This window comes from Thamnophis sirtalis, unplaced genomic scaffold, assembly GCF_051295495.1.
Source record: "Thamnophis sirtalis isolate CommonGarterSnake01/CBP01778 unplaced genomic scaffold, rThaSir2_p1.2 scaffold_12, whole genome shotgun sequence".
Taxonomy (NCBI): Eukaryota; Metazoa; Chordata; class Lepidosauria; order Squamata; family Natricidae; genus Thamnophis; species Thamnophis sirtalis.
In genome coordinates, this window is record NW_028261392.1 from 60,827,216 (window position 1) to 60,844,005 (window position 16,790).

General features: G+C 43.6%; 1 protein-coding gene across 1 annotated transcript in view; it reads left to right on the forward strand.

Moving 5' to 3' along the window:
- LHX4 (LIM homeobox 4) overlaps positions 1-12,180 on the forward strand; it is a 65,079-nt gene extending 52,899 nt beyond the window's left edge. Inside the window, exons 3-6 of the mRNA XM_087726509.1 lie at positions 1,949-2,151; positions 6,796-6,950; positions 11,034-11,202; positions 11,338-12,180. Of these exons, the coding sequence (XP_087582635.1) occupies positions 1,949-2,151; positions 6,796-6,950; positions 11,034-11,202; positions 11,338-11,729 (919 nt within the window). The 3' untranslated portion in view covers positions 11,730-12,180. The remainder of the gene's footprint in view (positions 1-1,948; positions 2,152-6,795; positions 6,951-11,033; positions 11,203-11,337) is intronic.
- Positions 12,181-16,790: the final 4,610 nt, after the last annotated feature.

Sequence of the window (16,790 nt, forward strand, 5' to 3'; positions counted from 1 at the left end):
GATTAGCTTGGTTAGACTGTTTAGAAAGTCCGTGGAGAAAACATTTGAATGTACTTCAAATAATTAATTATTCACTCTTCATCTTGGCTATCTTAAGTTTTCTGGCTTTGGAGACCAATAGATTAGTCCTCTACAGAAGATGAGAGGCACACATATAGCTGATTGCAGGTTGAGAAAAGGGTAGATGTTATAATTCACCAAGTGTCACCTCTGTGTGGTTGGCTCAGTGGTGGGTTTCAAAAATTGTTTGAACCTACTCTATGGGTGTGGCCTCCTTTGTGGGAGTGGCTTGCCGCCCACGTGACCGGATGGGAGTGGCTTGCCGCCCATGTGACCGGATATGAAGATTCTGACGACACTTGTCAGAATCACCTTAAATTACCTCACACACAGCACTGGCATGCATAAGAATATGGTGTAAACTTGTTTTTTAAAAGGCATCTTTGGTTTGCGTTAAAACAACTTCAACACACGCAATGTTCTGATTGCACCACAAACGCAGTAGTCCTCCTCACCTTTCACAGAGGCACTGAGTTTTATAAATATGAGCATGATAGTGTAGAATAATCATATCCAAGGACCAGTGGTGGGTTTCAAAATTTTTTGGAACCTCTTCTGTAGGTGTGGCCTGCTTTCCGGGTCCACTGGTGGAACCTCTTCTAACCGGTTCAGTAGATTTGACGAACCGGTTCTACCAAATAGGTGCAAACTGGTAGGAACCCACCTCTGGGTTGGCTATATAAATTTGTTAAACAAATAAGCAAATACATGAGATGGGGTGGCATGGCATTGTTTAGAGGACACAAATATGCAGATTCTCTCTCTTAATGGTCCTGCCTTTCTTTCAAATACATTGGTCTCATGGCTTTTGGTTCCTTGCCTGGAGATATTGCTCTCTGCTTCTTGAATTCATAACAAAGTTGTCCTCATCCATAACTTAAGTCTGAATAAAAAGGCTACTGGATAACCAGCAACTTGCTTTCCCACCTGCAGCTCCAATTCTGCATCAGCCTAGACTAGATAGCTAATGATGAGGCAATGCTGCGTTAAATAAGTATTTACTAGGAAATCTCTGACTGATGCAACTCAACAGCCTCCCTGACTGATCTGACTGTCCCTTATAATAGTGGAGAACCCATATTTGGTCATTCTGAAGGACTTCAACATTGAGACCGAGAGAACCTTTGTCTGAGTTGGTTCAGAATTTCATGGTCTCATTAAAACCAATAAAACTGCCTCAATTTGTCCTCAGACAAATTGGGTTAGTCTTTTCTTGTAAGCTGTGAGGAAGTTGTGCAACCTAGATATATTAAGTTGGTGAAAATGGTGACGTATCCGTAGCTGTCTGTAAAATAAGGCCTATTAAAGTATTTGCTTTTAGATTAACAAAATTTGATGGAATGCTCTGTTAGAATTTCTAATGCCAAGGAGCAATTTGATCAGAACACCTGTTAAGGTGAGGACAATAGGCTACCAACATAGCTGCTTTTAGTTGTTTCTGTACCCTAATTTGGGAGCGGAGGAAATCTCTGTCATGAAAAAGCGTGGAATAGCAATAACAATAGCAGTTAGACTTATATACCGCTTCATAGGGCTTTCAGCCCTCTCTAAGCGGTTTACAGAGTCAGCATATTGCCCCCAACAACAATCTGGGTCCTCATTTCACCCACCTCGGAAGGATGGAAGGCTGAATCAACCCTGAGCCGGTGAGATTTGAACAGCCGAACTGCAGATAACAGTCAGCTGTAGTGGCCTTCTGTACTGCACCCTAACCACTGCGCCACCTCGGCACTTATTTGGGGCTTATTTGTAGAGTCAGAAGAACATGTATTGTCCAAATATGGAATTAGATTTTTTTCCTAGAAACCTGAATCTGACTGTTATCATAATCGTGTTTTTCTCTACATAATCTAGGCATTGGCACTTTTTTCTTCTTCTTCCTTTGCAGGCGTTTTGGTACAAAATGCACAGCATGCCAACAGGGAATCCCACCTACCCAGGTAGTAAGAAAAGCCCAGGATTTCGTCTATCATCTGCACTGCTTTGCCTGCATTATCTGCAACCGCCAACTTGCCACAGGGGATGAGTTTTATCTCATGGAAGATGGGCGCCTAGTCTGCAAGGAGGATTATGAAACAGCCAAACAGAACGGTAGGCTTGAATAATGCATACTGGCCTTGATAAATAGCAGTTAGACTTATATACCGCTTCATAGGGCTTTCAGCCCTCTCTAAGCGGTTTACAGAGTCAGCATATTGCCCCCAACAACAATCCGGGTCCTCATTTCACCCACCTCGAAAGGATGGAAGGCTGAGTCAACCTTGAGCCGCTGAGATTTGAACCGCCGAACTGCAGCTAGCAGTCAGCTGAAGTGGCCTGCAGTACTGCACTCTAACCACTGCGCCACCTTGGCTCTAAAATGGGACAGATTTTTATGATCCTGGTGTCTCCTCTCCTGTTCAGGTTGGTGAAGACCCGCTGAGAGTTACCTCTGGCGTAAATTATGTGAAAGAGGACAGAATTGGGATTACTTTTATTTTCAGACCATTCATCGACGATCAGTGATTAAATAAGGTCTAGGTTAAAAACAGGCTAGAGAATATTTTGTAGTTGTGGAGACAATAAGATTGTGTAAACAAATGGGAACCGAGAAATTCAAATTCAAATTTAATGAATTTATATGCCGCAGGACTCCGGGCGGCTTACAAAAATACATTTCTAAAAGGCTAAAAATTTTAAAAAAAAATAGAGAAAGAAGAGCAGATTAAAAAAATCACTTCATGCACTCAATCTGGGCGGGGCTGGACCTCATTCATGAGGTCAACAGCCCCAGGCCTGCCGAAATAGCCAGGTTTTAGTAGGCCGAGAGAGTGGGAAGGGTCTGGATCTCTGGGGGTAGATTGTTCCATGGGGTCGGAGCAGCTACAGAGAAGGTCCTCCCCCCGAGGAGCCACCAGACGACATTGTCTGGTCAACGGCACCTGGAGAAGGCCCATCCTGTGTGATCTTATCGGCCATTGGGAGGTATGTGGCAGAAGACAGTCTCGCAGATATCCGGGTCCTAGGCCATGTAGGGCTTTAAAGGTGATAACCAGCACCTTGAAGCACGCCCGGAGACCAATAGGAAGCCAGTGCAGCTCGCGGAGGATAGGTGTAACATGGGTGTATCGCTCGCGCGGCTGCATTCTGGACCAATTGTAGTCTCCGAACACTTTTCAGGGTCAGCCCCATGTAGAGCGTGTTACAGAGAAGAGAACTTTACACCCTTTCATTACAACTGTAGTTGGTTTTATGAGTGGTCACATAACTATCTTAACAAGGGAATGAGAGAGAGGGAATTAAGAGATTTGCAACTCTTGTGTACATCTTTCTACTTTGGATAACTTGTTTGAACTGGAAAACAGAACAATGCAACACTGGAAGACAACGTAGATTTCCCTGCGCCACCTAGGAATATCAGTATCCGTCACTTCTTGCTGATTGCAGTTGTGATGCTGGGGGGCAAGGGGGGGGGAGATGGGTCCAGCCAACTTCAGTTTTTTTGTGACCTAGAATACGGCATGCAACGGTTGGCTCTGATTCGGACCCAAGTCCTGATTACACATTAAACCTAATGCACTATATTGAAGATCCGGATTGGTCTCATTTGTTGCTTTAGCCTTTCCCCTGTTTTATTCCTAGAATTATGTCCATGGAAAGCTTTTTTTTGTGCCAGTTATAATCTCTGGCATGCTGGGAAATGTTTCAGAACTGGCTCTGCTGCTCTGGTGCCACTAGGTGTAGAACAACAGATTGGCACACTAAGGTGTAGTGCAGGGGTGGGTTTCTCGCCCCGTTCCAACCGGTTCGGTTGGAACGGGGCCGGCGGAGTCCTCGTGCACGGGCGCAGTGCACGCATGCATACTAGTGCTTGTGCGATGCTCCAGCTGCTCCTGGAGGATCGCGCAGGCGCTGTATGTGTTCTGCGCATGCGTGGAAGCGCAGAACTCATCAAAAACGGGTAAGAAATGCGGGTGGGTGGGTGGATCCTTCGGCGTTCCCAGAAGTTACTTACTTCCGAGTTCGCTGACCAACCGGTTCGCGGGGACCGCCGCGAACCGCCTGAAACCCACCCCTGGTGTAGTGACTAACCTCTGCTTTGGGCTGGCTTGCAAAATTCCAGAAAATAGAAACAAACGGTTCTCATAAGCCAGTGCAACCCCTCGATATAACATCAGGCGAAATGAATTAGATATGTTAAAATCGGAATCATCCTATCAGAATGGATGCATTATGTAGGAGAAAAACCACATTTTCCTATAGTTCAACTTTTTTGCGTGTAGCATCCCAAACACTCCTTTTCCGCTCGTTCACAATTGTGTATATCAGATGGTTGGAAGTAAGGGAAGTGTTTGTTTTTATTTATTAGGATGAGCCACAAGAAGCTGGTCTTTGTCATCTCTGTTGATTTCAAGCTGCGGTACATAAAATAAGATCAAGAGCTGAAAGTCATCCTAGTCGCGGCTCTCTTGAAAGAGGCAGAGGTGCATTCTTGCACTTTAGCTTAGCTGGTCCTTCACCCAGAAAGGCTCCCATTTTTCAGCACAGGGTCTAAAATGCCGATATTTACTGTAGATAAAAAAAACAACAACAGAACCGAGGCTGGGTTCAAGGAAGCCAGACAGAAAAAGGCTATAGATCACCAACGCTAATGAATCCACAGAGCCTGCCCAACGGTACACTGACTGAAATTAAAACTGAACTGGTCTTTAATGGATTTCATGTTGACAAGCCCTGACTTCTCATTAATTAAGGACTCTATTTTGACCTAATCAATTTGGCTAGGGTGATGCAATGCCTGCCCGTGTAAAGGAGATTGGTGGAGAGGGAGGCTAAGAGATCACGGATTGAACGCTGCTCAATTTCTATTATGGGCTCAGGGTAATCAATGACTTCAGTACGATACAGTTTTGCAAACCCACAGAGCTTGGGGAGGGGGGGAGAGGAGGGGCAGAGGAGAGCTATCAGCATATAGGTTAAAGTCCGTTGCTAACCATAGAAGGAGAATAGATTCTAGTGCTATATAGTAAGACATATTTTATCAATATGTGGGAAGATATAAGATGTTTTATGCTTTATATAAAATAGCAATAGCAGTTAGACTTATATACCGCTTCATAGGGCTTTCAGCCCTCTCTAAGCGGTTTACAGAGTCAGCATATCGCCCCCAACAATCTGGGTCCTCATTTTACCCACCTCGGAAGGATGGAAGGCTGAGTCAACCTTGAACCGGTGAGATTTGAACCACCGAACTGCAGATAGCAGTCAGCTGAAGTGGCCTGCAGTACTGCACTCTACCCACTGCGCCACCTCGGCTCTTATATATTATATATTTTTATATTTTAACGTTTTGCTAATTAGAGGGGCATATATACGGAGGCTTGCTTCAAGGAAAAGAATTCTACTGGAAGAAAGGCAGCTAAGTGTGAGACTCATCGTAAGAGTTCAGAAAAATCTATATTCTATATCTTTCAGCTTGGCAATTTTAGCTCCAGGATGTATTTACTGCGGATGGAAATGGTTACCTCTCAATGAAAGTGCGCTAATAATTTTCTTATAGTTAGCAGGACCTAAAGGAGAATTAAAATGGTGCATTTAGATTAATTGCCCAAAGTTAATACAGTTTTTAAGATGGTAGGTTTAATTACAGATTAGTTACATTATACCTAGTCAAAATGTTACTATAATTGCTAAAGTTGAGAAGCCTTATTTATGCCCCTTTATTGAAGAGCATAGGTTTATGGGTAGCCCTATCAAAATGTAGAATTAATTCATAGTAGCAAGACAGGAACTCTGATATAAAAAGACAAGAGGGACTACAAATATCAGAATAATCACATTTGCCTTTCTTAAAATTAAGTTGGATACGGTACTTGTTCCAGGTTCAGCCCCTTTGTATTGCTTGGTGGACTTGAAACGAATGGAAATAACCCAAATCAATGTATTTTCCTATGTAGAAAATAGAGGGATATTAAAATTGCAAAGAAATATATGTGCAGAAGATATAAACGAACTAATTGACATTACTGTGAAAAAAAAAATTGGAATTGGAGTGGAATAAAATATTGAAGATACACATAGCGCTGGGGCCACTTCAGTTATCTTATGTAAACATCAGCCTAAACAGATGTTTTCACATCTCTCTTTATTCTGTTTGGTTTTACAGGTGATCCTCATCTAATAATAACTCATTCAGTGTCTGTTTAAATTTACCACAATGCTGAACAAGTGGTATCTAACACCGGTCTCTTGTGTTCTAGCTATCATAGCATACCCACACGTGTGTGATTGTTACATTGGCAATCGTGATAGCGTATCCACACTTGTGTGATTGTTACATTGGCAATCATGATAGCGTATCCACACTTGTGTGATTGTTACATTGGCAATCATGATTGCCACTGTTCCTTGCTGGCTTTCCCCAAGCAATGCAGAAGCTTGCAGAAAGTCAGAAGTCCTTGTCATGTGTCCTTGCTGACACGGTCCTTGCTTAATGGTGGCAACCAGGACTCCTGCAACTGATGTCACTAATTCCTATCCCAATTGCCATTATTAATCAAGGACTACTTGTATTAGTTAAGTGAAGCCTGGTTTATTTTAGTACTATGTATCCATCAAAACTTGAGTGTACCCGTAAAAAGATGCAAATATAACTGAATGTGGTCATTCTTGTCAGCTTTCAAAACTCCCCACGTCTTCTAGGAAAAAGTCTCTTGCTCCACATTCTACAATAACTGGAAACTGTTTCCCTTGCAGACGATTCAGAGGCTGGAGCCAAGAGACCTCGAACCACCATCACAGCAAAACAGTTGGAAACATTAAAAAATGCCTATAAAAACTCTCCCAAACCAGCCAGACATGTGCGGGAACAGCTGTCCTCCGAGACGGGATTGGACATGCGGGTTGTACAGGTGAGCACCCGACACAATATCGATTTTGTCTTCAACTCAAAAGATTGGCTGGCTTGCGGCGATTCTTTTGGAGGTGTTCAAAGTTACTCAAGGCGACGGAGAACACGTTCGAAATTTAAAGTCATAGCAGAATGAATGCCAAGCTAAAGGAGGTGGATGCCTAAGATGATTTGTTCAGCAATCCTTCTGAATAGAAATCTCCTTTCCTCTCTTGAGAAAGTATGGTATCTGTTGTGGCCCAGCAGGAGCCGTTGGAGCTCCCACCAGACTCCAACAGCGAGGGGCCCTATGAGTTGACTCTGGAGGATGTGGAGGACCCTGGACAGGGTTCCGACTCCGAGCAGGGCTCAGAGAGACTGGTTGGCCACCAGGTGGCGCCTGAGCCTTGGACCAGTGGGGAGGAGACAAGGGAGAGTGATCCAGAAGCCAGCAGTGAGTTGTTCCTGGATGTCTGGAATCGAAGAGCTAATAGGCATCAGGAACAGTTACACAAATACAGGAGGTAATTGTGCTCAGCTGGTGGTCATTAGGCTCCTCTCCAGACTATAAAAAAGACTGCTTGTGCACACGCCCCTCTTGCAGAAGTCAAAGAGAACTGTTGTAATTAACTTGGCAGGCTGGATGGCTGCCAAGGTTTGTCTGAGTTGCTGCCAAGGTCCTTATCTGTTTGTTATGCTTGGCTTTCAGCCACCGAGGTTTTGGTTTCTTGCTATTAAAGGACATTCCAGTTAAGCTTGTCTCGGCTTTCGTTACTGGACGGAGGAGGGGGTCAGAACAAGTATCTAAGTCTAATTGGCAATATGTAGGAAGAAATGGAAGCCTATTATCTCATAGGCCAAAATCTTGCGATATAACATCTCAGAATCTTAAGCTTTTTAAAGTTGATCGAGTTCTAATATTAGAACCAGATGAGCCTTTTCCACAGCTGCCCCTATTTTGTGGAGCACCCCCCCTCCACAATTCAGCAAGCCCCCACCCTTCTAGCCTTTTAGAAGGCCATCAAGGCCTTGCTCTTTACCCAGGCAGCGGGGTAGAGCAATGGAAGATTATGGATGGCTGTTGGGGCCTCCTTGGAGATGATTGAAGTGCCTTTTTTTAAAACTGCTTCTTGGTCTTAAGTTTTTCTATGGTTTTATTGCTGATGTGAGCTGCCTGTGTTTTGAATTGGATAGCCTTACAACTCTTTTAAATCAATCAATAGATTTTACGGACATAGTTCCTTTAACAACTGTGTCAGATTTCTGCAGGACAGTTTAATACCCGAGTGGGAAAACAGTAAATTCTCTTTTCTATAGAATTCTGCAGATGTTTTCATCTTCTGTCTGTTTCGTGTCTATTCCAGATAAGTAGTATTAGTAAAAGTACAGGGTGTCTTCCTATTCAGGACTGTAGTTCTGAATCTATAATTCCCAACTACTTTATCTAAATTTTCGGTAAGAGGTCACACTGTTGCATTGCAGACTTCGTTTCTGAATATTGTGATTTTCTAAACTCATTTATGGGATCTTTTGCTCTGCTGGAACTTTGTCCTCTTTCTACAACCTCTTGCTAGGAAGGACAGCTTCTCAAGACTTCTTCTGATTGCAGAAGTCATAGCAGTGTTGGAGACAAAGGGTAGAATGCTATGGTCCCACCACAAAACCGCGTTCGACTAAAGCGCGCTCGACGAAACCGCGTAGCTGACGTCATCACAGGGTGACAACAGCGCGGAGACAGAAGCATGCTGTAAACGCTAAACCTAAACCTAACCCCCCTAAACCTAATCCTAAACCTAACCCTTAACCTAACCCTAACCCTAACCCTAAAGCTAACCCTAAACCTAACCCTTACCTTAACTTGAATCGGCTTGCTTTCAAAGCGCTATTTAAAGCGCCCTTCTTTCTCCGCGCTCGCTGTTGTCGCCCTGTTGATGACGTCAGCGACGCGGTTTAATCGGGCGCGCTTAAGTTGAGTGCGGTTTTGTCGTGCCACGGAATGCTATAGTCATCCCTTGAGTGTCCTCCTGCCCGCAACTGCCCAATATTAGCAGTGCCAGCAATAGATGCTGACTTTCCCCACTTCTTAGTGCAGTTAAAAGGGACCCATAAAACTTGGCTGCACATCTTGAAGCATATGCAAAAGCACACAATGGTACTGAAGGGGGGCAGAGCATTCTGGAAAATCAGGGTGGGAAAAGCATGTGAGCATGTGAGTCGGTAAGCAAATACTCGGTGCAGAAGATGCGGAAACTGAGGAGCCTCCAATTGTCCCTGGGTGCAATTGACACAAGATAGATTTGGAAGGCCAGGTGCATGCACATGCGCGCACCAGTGGTGGGTATCAAAAAATTATTGGAACCTCTTCTGTAGGTGTGGCCTGCTTTCCGGGTCCACTGGTGGAACCTCTTCTAACCGGTTCAGTAGATTTGACGAACTATGCATTTTGTTCTTAAGATGTGTACAGTTATTCAGAGCAACCTAAAGAGTAAGCATACATAATTTTAACAATCCTTGTAACATTCCTTTATGGTAAGTAGTTTTCCTATTCTCAGATTGCTGTTTGACAACATACAAAGCAGTGTACTCTAGTAAGTTGACAACTGAATTGGAATTTTCCTTCACTCACACTTTTTTTAAAATCACAGTGCAGTGGTGGGTTTCAAAAATTGTTCGAACCTACTCTGTGGGTGTGGCCTCCTTTGTGGGAGTGGCTTGCCGCCCATGTGACTGGATGGGAGTGGCTTGCTGCCCATGTGACCGGATATGAAGATGCCGACGACACTTGTCAGAACCACCTTAAATTCCCTCACACACAGCACTGGCATGCAGAAGAATAGGATGTAAACTTGTTTTTTAAAAAGGCATCTTTGGTTTGCGTTAAAACCACTTCAACACACGCAAAGTTCTGATTGCACCACAAACGCAGTAGTCATCCTTACCATTCACAGAGGCACTGAGTTTTATCAATATGAGCATGATAGTGTAGAATAATCATATCCAAGGACCAGTGGCGGGTTTCAAAATTTTTTTGGAACCTCTACTGTAGGTGTGGCCTGCTTTCCGGGTCCACTGGTGGAACCTCTTCTAACCGGTTCGGTAGATTTGACGAACCGGTTCTACCAAATAGGTGCGAACTGGTAGGAACCCACCTCTGGCACGCACACACACACACACACACACACGCACACACAAAGTGATTGTTACCGTACATCACTCAGGACTTTGGATAATGATGTGCTTATGATGTAGGGTTAAATCAGAAATGCTTCTCTTCATTTCAGTTCCTTGTCCTTGTCCTGGAACTCCTTAATTATGGGTGATATCTAATATCGAACAAGTTAAGATCTTCAGATGTAAGCAGGTTCCCCCCACGCACCAAAAAGTCCACAGTAGGAAACTTTGAACTATCTATATTTGTGCTTCGTCATATTCTAGATATTGTAGGTATTAGATATTCATTATTACTACATCTGCCATATGTCTTAGCCTAAGTTTTTTTTGTTTTTGCAAAACAAAAATTAGAATTTAGGGAAGCTGTTAGTTTATAACTGGGGTACCTGAAGGCTAGTACCAGTGGTAGGATTCAGCCAGTTTGCATATATTCGGGAGAACCGGTTCTTAACTTTCTAAGAGGTTCAGAGAACTGGTTGTTGGAAAAAATCTCCTTTTGTTTTTCCCCACTTTACAGGGCTAATCCTGTAAGGAAGGCAGGAAGGAAACATTCTGGTGTTGTTTCTAGCTTAATCTTTATTGACCTGCTTACAGAAACTGCCTCTCCGGTTAACCCTTATTACCATTGTAACAACTAAGGCGAAGCGCCCATCGACCTGAGTAATGTTGAGTTGGCCATGCCCACACGATCACATGACCACTAAGCCCCGCCTACCCTTCTGGTCATTAGGACAGAGAACCAGTTGTTAAATTATTTGAATCCCATCACTGGCTAGTACCAAGGTCCATGCAATCACCCTCTAGGAGGGCTTTTCCCTCCCAGATGAGATCATGTCTGTCCATCTTCTGGATGATGAAAGGTCTTTTCAAGGACTCTCGGGTGGTGGGACTGAAAATAGTCTTGTTCTCACGCTTTTCCCCACCGTGATTACAGGTCTGGTTTCAAAACAGAAGAGCCAAAGAGAAGCGACTGAAGAAAGACGCTGGGCGACATCGCTGGGGTCAGTTCTACAAGAGTGTTAAGAGGAACAGAGGCGCCAAGCACGAGAAAGAGAGTTCTGCAGAGGACTGCGGAGTCAGTGACAGTGAGCTGAGTTTCAGAGGTAGGCAGGAGTGGAAGCACAATAAAGGAAAAATTGAGGCAAAATTAAGATTAGGGCTCCTATTTATCTTTGATCAGATAGAGTACCAGATAGAGATTTTTTCCCTCTACTAAAATTTGGTTTCTTGCTTTTCAGAAGACCAAATCCTCTCAGAGCTGAGCCACAATAGAATATACAGCAACAGCGGTGAGGTAGCTGGTGGACAACTGCTGAACGGCGCTTTCTCTCTGGACGGGACGGGACAATCCTACCAGGACTTGAGGGATGGAAGTCCGTATGGAATCCCACAATCGCCAGCTTCCATATCATCTCTCCCATCGCATACTCCATTGCTAAATGGTTTGGAATACACAATGGACAATAATTTAGGAATAATAGCACATGGAGGGCAGGGGGTGAGCCAGACACTCAGAGCTATGGCTGGAGGCCCAACTTCCGATATTTCCACTGGAAGCAGCGTTGGTTATCCGGACTTTCCAACAAGTCCTGCCTCCTGGCTTGATGAAATGGACCATCCTCCTTTTTAAAGCGTTCTGCTTCCTTCAAGATTTGCCATAATCAGACCTGTTCTTTTGGCCTGAAAAACGTGCTAAGCCACCCCTAATAAGGGACAACAATCAATCTTCAAAGAAAGAACGTTTCCGTTATTTTAGAAGGGGAATCCCACAATTTTGTTTTCTGTAAAGGTGAAAGAAAAGGCGATAATATAATGTATAAATATATATACACACACACATATATATTTTATTTGCTTTGTATTTGAAAGAGGGGAATGATAGGAGGAGCTGCTTCTGAATACAGCACACTGTTGTGTTTTAGTCTTGGTATGATGTTAGGGGTGCCAGCTAAAAACAAAGGACAAATTCGCTGACTCTTCACGGGGCTGGGCTGCCCAGTTGGATCCTAGCACATCTTGAAATGACTAAACTGATTTTTGCTCCTCGACAACCCTATGTCTTCCCACAGGCGGCATGAACATGGTTCTTCATTTGCTTGACTCCCACCAGACAAGCAACAGAAATCAATATTTCCAACTACTGAAGGGACAGGAAGTTGCTAAGCAGTTTCAGTTTTTATCCTTCCCACTTTTCTTTCTGTCTGCAATTTCTTTTCTAGAGTATGCCTTATTAAGGAGACATGGCAAAAGGCAGCTTAGAGGTGCCCTTGTTTCTTACCTACACCACAGCCTTGGAGCATCCGTTATTCCCTCTCAAGTGGATCACGGGATCCACTGCTGGTGCCTTCTTCTGGTTGACATCCAGCTACAAGGAAGTAGTAACAATCCCCCAAAGCAAGAACTGCTGATTCTTTAGTTCTCAACCCCTGTATGGTTGTTATTCCTCCTAAAGTTGTTTTTGTCACTCAGTTAAGTGAATAGGACACCAAAACCCCCACCTCAATCTTAGTAAACAGGGGGATTATACCTACGCTCCTGATTGGGTATAGTAGGAATTAGGGATCCCATAGCAAGCTTCCTTTTCTGGGCAACCACTCAATTGTCATTCAGGAAGAATGCAACGACAATTAAAAAAGGAACCCAGACCTAGGAATGCACCAGGGGTTTAAAAACAACAACAAAAGGATAATTACAGGCATTTTACACCCTTCCGCTACTTTTAGGCGTCAGTTCATGGTACAGAAAACCTTTCAAATTATGAACTCTATACCAATGAAGCACAAGGTGTATTTTCTTCTGAACAGAAAAAACGAAATATTATTTACTTTGCATGACATTCATTTCCATAGGAGTTTAACAATGCCTGTAATCCAGCATGAAATTCAATGCTGGGTCTCTCTCTTTTTTTTTAAGCATATGTAATACAGGTTCCACCACAAAACCGCGCTCGACTAAACCGCGTCTGACTAAACCGCGTCGCTGACATCATCAACAGGGCGACAACAGCGCGGAGACAGAAGCACGCTGTAAACCCTAAACCTAAAATTAACCCCTAAACCTAAACCTAACCCCCCTAAACCTAATCCTAAACCTAACCCTAAACCTAACCCTAAACCTTAACCTAACCCTTAACCTAACCCTAAACCTAACCCTAAACCTTAACCTAACCCTAAACCTAACCCTAAAGCTAACCCTAAAGCTAACCCTTACCTTAAGTTGAATCGGCTTGCTTTCAAAGCGCTATTTAAAGCGCCCTTCTTTCTCCGTGCTGGCTGTTGTCGCCCTGTTGATGACGTCAGCGACGCGGTTTAATCGGGCGCGGTTTAGTCGAGCGCGGTTTTGACGGGTCACGTGTAATACATGGCATTCTCCTAAGCCCGTGATGGCAAACTTATGGCACGTGCTCTCTGTGGGCAGGGGCGCCACCGCCAGCTGCTCTTCTGGTTTCTGGTGCGCGCTGGCCGCTTGGTCTTCCAGGTTTCCAGCACTCCAGCGTGCGCAAAGCCCAACTGGCCAGCGCGCATGCATGTCCAGGAAACCAGAAGACCAGGTGGCCAGGGCGCGCATGTGCCCTGGCCAGCTGGTCTTCAGGTTTCCAGGCCTATGGCGTGCGCGCATTCTGGTTTGGGCATTCGGTGCCGAAAAAGCTCAGCATCACTGTCCTAAGCAATTTATAACCTCATTACTTATACTGTTGTAGCAATCCACAAGTTTTCTTGTAAAGAAAGGGAGGCAATTTGACTAACCTTTTTTAGGAGATTAAGATCATTCTAAAGGCCTTCACAAATGGTTGGTTGGTTGGTTGGTTTGGTTTATTAGATTTATATGCCGCCCTTCTCCCAAGGACTCAGGGCAGCGTACAACATTAAAAAAAACCACATATTACAAAAGTTTAAAAAAAATTAAATCGAATATCCAAAACAAACCCAATTAAGATTAACAATAACATTTTTTAAAAGTTTTTTTGATTAAAATTAACAATAATCAATCATTTATTTTATTTTGTTCAGGCCAGGCTTGCTTGCTGGAAAAGCCAATTTTTTAGGGCGTGTCGGAAGGACCGGAGGTCGGGGATTATACGAAGCTCTGGGGGCAGCTCATTCCAGAGGGAAGGCGCTCCCACAGAGAAGGCTCTCCCCCTGGGGGTCGCTAGCCGACACTGTCTGGCCGACGGCACCCAGAGGAGGCCAACTCTGTGGGATCGCACTGGATGGTTGGAGGCTACCGGTAGCAGTAGGTGGTCTCGCAGGTACCCTGGGCCTAAAGACCTAAATAAAGGTTTTATAATGTAGATAAAATATGAAAGAAAAAGAAAAAATATCACGACAATCATTTGAAGCAAGACATTAACCACAATGGATAGCTTCTAGGGAGCTTTTCAGAGATGGTTTGAGATCAGGAGACACAGAAGCTCACATAGACATCAAGTTTGAGGCATTCTGTGCCTGGAGAGCAAGGATCTTGGAAGTTCTTTCTGAAACTCTAAATTTTGTTTTGCTCTGGGGTCTTATATAAACTAATTAGAACTTACAAACACTTTGCAGTGGGTATTATGGCCTTGTATCCGCTGAGTAACATGAGCAAGGTGACACAGCTATAACTTGAGAATTAGATAACTTGTTCATGCATTCCTTGCTGATTTGCATGCATGAGCCAAATTTCCCCGAGGAACCATTGAGTTCCCATTACTTCAAGCACAATGCTTCTCAGTGGCATCTTATCTCACATAGATAAAACAGAGCCAGTGTTGGTGTATGTATGTATAAGCCCCCAACTTTCCGTTTTCTGAGGTTTTGTCTCCAACTGAATATGGCGCAGTGGTTAGGGTGCAGTACTGCAGGCCACTCCAGCTGACTGTTATCTGCAGTTCAGCGGTTCTAATCTCACCGGCTCAAGGTTGACTCAGCCTTCCATCCTTCCGAGGTGGGTGAAATGAGGACCCAGACTGTGGGGCCGATATGCTGACTCTGTAAACCGCTTAGAGAGGGCTGAAAGCTCTATGAAGCGGTATACAAGTCTAACTGCTATTGCTATTGCTATTAACTGGCTAGAAAGAATTTTATACCAAATATTTTTGTGGCTATAGAGCTAATTTTGAAAGAGCCTAGAAACTGGGCAGCACATAGCAAATTATCACATTGCAGAGGTTCAAATAATGCCTATTTTTATCTTGCCGTGAGTGTCTATCATTTACTCTCCCATAAAACAATTTTTGTTAACAGAAAAACAAGGTGAGAAATCACTAGTTCCCTGAAGTAAGTACATTTCAATATACCTTGTAGATAGTATAAATGTGTTTCTGGTCTATTTATTGTTCTGCATGGCTGACATTCCAAAATCTAATCAGGTGAAGGATATATTTCCCAAAGGATCAGTTAAGATCCTTTCATAAGGAGAATGCAACTCTGATATTCTGAAAAAAATCTGCTTTCCTTTCCAGATTCTATACGGAAAAGAACAGCTGAAACTGTTTCTCCTCCCAGATTCTGTTAGGAAGCTTACAAAGTTGTATTTTACCCAAGAATATGAGTCTCACAGACTTAAAATAGATAAATAGTCTTTTATATGACATGGTTTCGCTGTGCTTCTGAACAGGAGTCTCATTTCCCGTCAAAATTGAGTGAGTGCAGTTGGTTTAGAATCAGTCTTCGGTTTACTTCTAGTAATGTAATGATGATAAAAGTGGTTCACCAACAAAACCACGCTCGACTGAACCGCGCTCGACTAAACCGTGTCGCTGACGTCATCAAAAGGGCGACAACAGCGCGGAGACAGAAGCATGCTGTAAACCCTAAACCTAAAATTAACCCCTAAACCTAAACCTAACCCCCCTAAACCTAATCCTAAACCTAACCCTAAACCTAACCCTTAACCTAACCCTAACCCTAACCCTAAACCTAACCCTAAACCTAATCCTAACCCTTAACCTAACCCTAATCCTAACCCTAACCCTAACCCTTAACCTAACCCTAAACCAAACCCTAACCCTTAACCTAACCCTTAACCTAACCCTAAAGCTAACCCTAAACCTAACCCTTAACCCTTAACCTAACCCTAAAGCTAACCCTAAAGCTAACCCTAAAGCTAACCCTTACCTTAAGTTGAATCGGCTTGCTTTCAAAGCGCTATTTAAATTGCCCTTCTTTCTCCGCGCTGGCTGTTGTCACCCTGTTGATGATGTCAGCGACGCGGTTTAGTCGAGCGCGGTTTTGACGGGTCATGGATAAAAGTAGACATTGAGGAAATAAAAGTGAATGAAGACAAGTAGGCTGTTCTATCAACAGGCTTGGCTAAAAGACCCTGCATGGACTGTGCCCTCACATTTTCCTCTCTCCTGGTGCTGGGGAGTCTATTCGTGGTCATCTTTGAAGGCTACTGTCTTATCTAAACGCAAAAGCCCCACTGTTTTGGAAACTTAATTTGGTTGCCAGAACCCCTAAGATAAGGTGCAAGGTTTGATTAAACTTCTTGAATTTAGCTGATGGACAACAACAACTTTAGAGTACAAACACCTAACTGCATATATTTATACACTCCTGTATTAATCCAAAAGAAACAAGTTACTGTTCTTTACTGCCTACCCATAGATGAGCCAACTTAATCATTAACCTGAATATATTCATATTCCCAATATCTTCCTTTCCAGAACTACTTTCCCCCACCCTGTCATTTAGTAATGACTCATATACCG